The sequence below is a fragment of the Lissotriton vulgaris genome, chromosome 6, assembly GCF_964263255.1.
Source record: "Lissotriton vulgaris chromosome 6, aLisVul1.2, whole genome shotgun sequence".
In the NCBI taxonomy this organism is placed as follows: Eukaryota; Metazoa; Chordata; class Amphibia; order Caudata; family Salamandridae; genus Lissotriton; species Lissotriton vulgaris.
In genome coordinates this window covers 1,528,940,233-1,528,944,354 of record NC_141694.1, presented here as the reverse complement: position 1 = coordinate 1,528,944,354, position 4,122 = coordinate 1,528,940,233, and the positions used below count along the sequence as shown (strand labels likewise).

At 51.0% G+C, this 4,122-nt stretch overlaps 1 protein-coding gene across 1 annotated transcript; it reads right to left on the bottom strand.

The window, feature by feature from the left end:
* Positions 1-1,534: 1,534 nt before the first annotated feature.
* On the bottom strand, positions 1,535-3,718 carry LOC147709098 (uncharacterized). The gene has a single exon (XM_086925434.1). It carries the CDS (start codon positions 3,716-3,718, stop codon positions 2,441-2,443), a length of 1,278 nt encoding a protein of 425 aa, XP_086781560.1. The 3' UTR covers positions 1,535-2,440.
* Positions 3,719-4,122: the final 404 nt, after the last annotated feature.

Sequence of the window (4,122 nt, the reverse complement as noted above, 5' to 3'; positions counted from 1 at the left end):
ATACATATGTGGTACAAAAGGGGGTGGTGATGGACGGAGCATCTGAATCAATCAAACACTCACACCCAGTCAAAAGATATGGGTTTAATCCATCACCGTTCTTTAGCCCACTCTGCCACCCCAGTTCAGACATGGCTATATGCAAATGACCCTGTGCCTCATGGGAACAGTCCAGCCCGAACTGCCAAGCCATGTCTTCCTGGACCGGAAACAAGCTTCCGGGGACCGGAAACAAGCCTCCGGGACCGGTTTCTGGCATTCCAGACATACATATCTGACATGGGCGTCCGAGGGATTGAAGGATGGTGTCACAGGCCGCAGCTAAACCTTCTGTACAAAATATCGGGCAGTTTCTACCCTCCATAACGTGGACATTATTGGCCACTTGTAAGTAGAATATGATCCAAGTAGGACATTACGTTTGAGAATGATGCTAAGTTGCAAATATCAATAAAATACCATACGATAATGTATGTGCCTTACAGAAAACGGGCATAGTATCTAAATACAGCCACATTAAACCATTTAAGAATTATCAAGTACACTTTCCGCTATATCCTGCGTGTGCAGTAGTACCAAAATGAGAAAAAATATACCGAAAAATACGTTTCAGAAAGTGAACAAAATCTGGGAGCCAATGCTACAAAAAAGTTGGTTCTTTCGGTGTAGATCAGCTATTGCAGAACTGTTTGTCTGACACCTGTCGGCAAGGTCTGGAGATGGCGCAGACAGACACGTCAGTAATAAATCGTCATCAAACTTAAAATCTGGAAAGTGTGGGGCAAATAGACAACGGAAACAGGACCTGGCGCTACCTTTGGTGATCTGTAAAAAAGGTGTCTCTATTCACAAGGCTGTTTTTTGAACTTGTGTAGAATTGCACGACTGTCGTTTCATCAAGGCAGTCAAACTATGACAATTCTTCTTTAAAATGTCTCAAGTGACGCAAAGTAATTTCACAAGCACCCTGAGCAATATCAGAGTATGGCGCCAGGGTGGAGAGAGATGACATTGATTAACGGCCCAATATCATAAACAGACGAAGCGGAACTCGAATCCCCCAGGTACTCCCAGACTAAAGATAACATTCAAAACTCTCAGGCGTGTTAATATTCAGATCTCATGTGGTTTAACACCCTGCTGCGCTTTCTTTTAGGCACATGTTCGCATTGTCAAGCGGTTCACTCAATATAGTAACAAAAAAAGTGTTAACGCCTTGAAAACCGAGAAAAACGATGACGTGCAAACGGGTTTTAAAGGCCACTACACTGGATCAGTCAAGACTACAGCAGGTCTTAGATCCCCATCAGTTACAATTCACTGTATTTTTCTACCTGGATGGTCCAGCTGAAAGGAAAATCTGATTTTAATTTGGAAGGGTACACTTTTAGTGAAGAATACCTATTTAACAGAAAGATGAACATCGAATTAACCACCAAGAATCACTACAACTGCAAAATGACGTTGACCGTATGAAGTGTAAGTTACACTTGAATACCCTTTGTTAGGTTACCCATTTGGAGGGTGAAAAACTTTTATTGCACAATAATAGTAGTTTCCAATTACAAAATATAATTGCACTTATTTAATGTTTTCTATTGTGACAATCACGAAGGCCAAGTAATTGTTTAACTCAAGACCAACATATCTCACACTTTCATTTTTGAAAATCAATCACAAATTAATTCAGAACGGTTTCATATACAAAGCTACTGATATGAGTTTCACCATTACAAAAAAAATAGGAATTCTTACTTTACATATATAACAGAAATATGGATTTTGCGCACACAAAAATAGCACACACCAATGCATCGCAAAAATAAAGTTTTCTAAAGTGCTTTGCGTCAGTACATTCTATAAATATAAACATTATTGTCGTTTGCAGAATGTCAGGTTTAGCTGCCGTTTCTCAGATGAGCTGAAAACAGTGTTCGAAAAAAATACACCAATTAATAAATCACTGGAGTAAGCATAAAACTGCTGGTGTCTGAATGCAGTAGAAAAGGGTGTAATGTCTTGTCACGATGGTTTTGAGAATCACAAACACAGGCACAATACTAAAGTCAAGTCACTACAAACAAGTTGAACACTAGACTGGTGAATGTAAACAAGGACTGCTGGAAATATCGGGTAAGTCGGAATTACAAGATCCTTCAGGGGCACAGTTGTAAAGAGCGCAGTCGTCGAACAGTATAAGGGCGGCCCACATGGTCCCCGTTGAATTGCACTGAACTGCATGAGCAACTTAGCTTCGTATAACTTCGCATAGCTTCATGTCTCTCTTGTACTGTACTATACACAGGAACCAGTCATTTTTAGGGTTAGCAAACGAGACCTCGAGTTACTTCTTCAGGTTGGAGCCCTGGCAGCAGCAGCTCTGCTGCATGCAGGGGTCCGCCTGACCCTGTACCAGCCCCGCACGCTGCCCGATTCTTCCTCAGGTCTGGCTCGGTAAGTCGAACTCGCACTGCACTGAGCTGATGCTGTCGATGCTGGGCTTGCTAGCCACTTGCGGGTGGTCCCTGCTGAGGGGGAATGTCTCGGAGCGGGCCATGCCCCTTTGCCCAGACTCCGGGGAAGGGCCCGAGTGCCCGCTGCTTCCAGGAGGGAGCCGGCCTGGCTTCCTGAACTCAGGGAAGGTGAAGCGGCGAAATAGCTTATTGCCCAGGGAGCTGAAGGCGCTAGGAGGCTGAGGTACGGGTGGCGGGGCAGGCCCCCCGGAGGGACCTGGACACCCGTCGCAGGTGGGGCTCAGCAGGCATGCGGAAGGCAGACTACTTCTTTTTTGGTAGTAGGTGGCATTGAAGCCACGCTGGGCACCACTAGGCACTCTGGGTGACGCTGGGGGCAGCGGGGTGAGTAGGATGCCCAGGTGTCCTGGCAGCGCTGGAAGGCCCCGGCCTGTCCCAGGTGAGCAGGAGACGCCGCTGGGCTGAGGAGAGAGTCCTGGCAGAGGAGGCAGATGGGTGGCGGTGCTTCCGTACTGTAGGCTCCAAGAGCGGGTGCGCGGTGGTTGTGGGCTGGGACCACACGTTCCCGAGTCCTCCTCCTCGATAGAGTGCATGGACGGGAAGTGCGGCAGCAGGCAGCGGCGGGGAGCCCTGCTGCTGGAGTGAGGGCCATCCTCCCGCGGGCACCCCCTGCCGACCCACTCGTCCTCGGGCTCTGCCCTCACTCCTGCGAGCGCCCTGACGCACTCCTCGTGGCCCAAGGCCCGCGCGAGGCTCAGCGCTGAGTTGCCTGCACGGTTGACCCGGTGCACGTCCAGCCCGCCGAGCCGCTTAAAAGCGCGGACTAGGAAGGCCGCGACTGGTGCGTGGCCGGCCACGGCCGCGTACTGCAGCGTGCTGTTGCCCCAGGCGTCCGGTACTGCCGGGTCGGCGCCGGCCTGCACCAGGCGGCGCACGGCGTCCAGGTGGCCGCGCTCGCAGGCGTGGCTGAGCGCCGTGCGGCCCCAGGCGTCGCGCGCATCCACTGCGGCCCCGCGCTCGAGCAGCAGCTGCAGGAAGCGCGCGCGTGCCGCGGGCTCTGGCAACAGCGCCGCCGAGGTGAGCGGCGTGTGCGCGCCCCGTCCTGCCCCGACGTCCGCCAGTCGTCCGTCTTGCGCGTCCAGCAGGAAGCGCGCCAGGTGGAACTGGTCGTTTGACATTGCGTCCAGGAGCGCGCGGGCTCCGCTCATTTCTTCTCTGCTGCGTTCCTCTGACGATCCCAACATCCTTCCCCTCCCCGTCTGCTGCCTGGTGGTGGGCGATAGCCGTTGTCCTCAACGTTTCTCGGACATAACGGGGTCCTCGCGCCTACACCACTGTGTGCGTCACCGACCGCTACTGCAGCTGGCGGTATTTATAAGGGGCAGCTCGTAGCGCCCCGGTTGCCAGGGTTACACGGTATGCGAGGCCCCGGTTTAGGTCCTTGTGCTTCCCTTCTCTGTGTTTAAGGCAATTACATATTGTTCATATTGCTGAAAGCTGGTCCATAACATGGTTGCCTCACGAAAGAGCACCCTCTCAGCGTTTGTCCCACTTTTCAATTACATTAAAAACAGGAGCTGTCCAGTGCTGATTCTGATCCACTCGCACAGAGCATTGGTGGTTGTTTAACAAGGATTTGGAAGAGGGA

What these genes read in the sequence shown, in the direction of transcription:
- LOC147709098 (XM_086925434.1), bottom strand. Translation starts at nt 3,718, where the DNA reads ATGTTGGGATCGTCAGAGGAACGCAGCAGAGAAGAAATGAGCGGAGCC.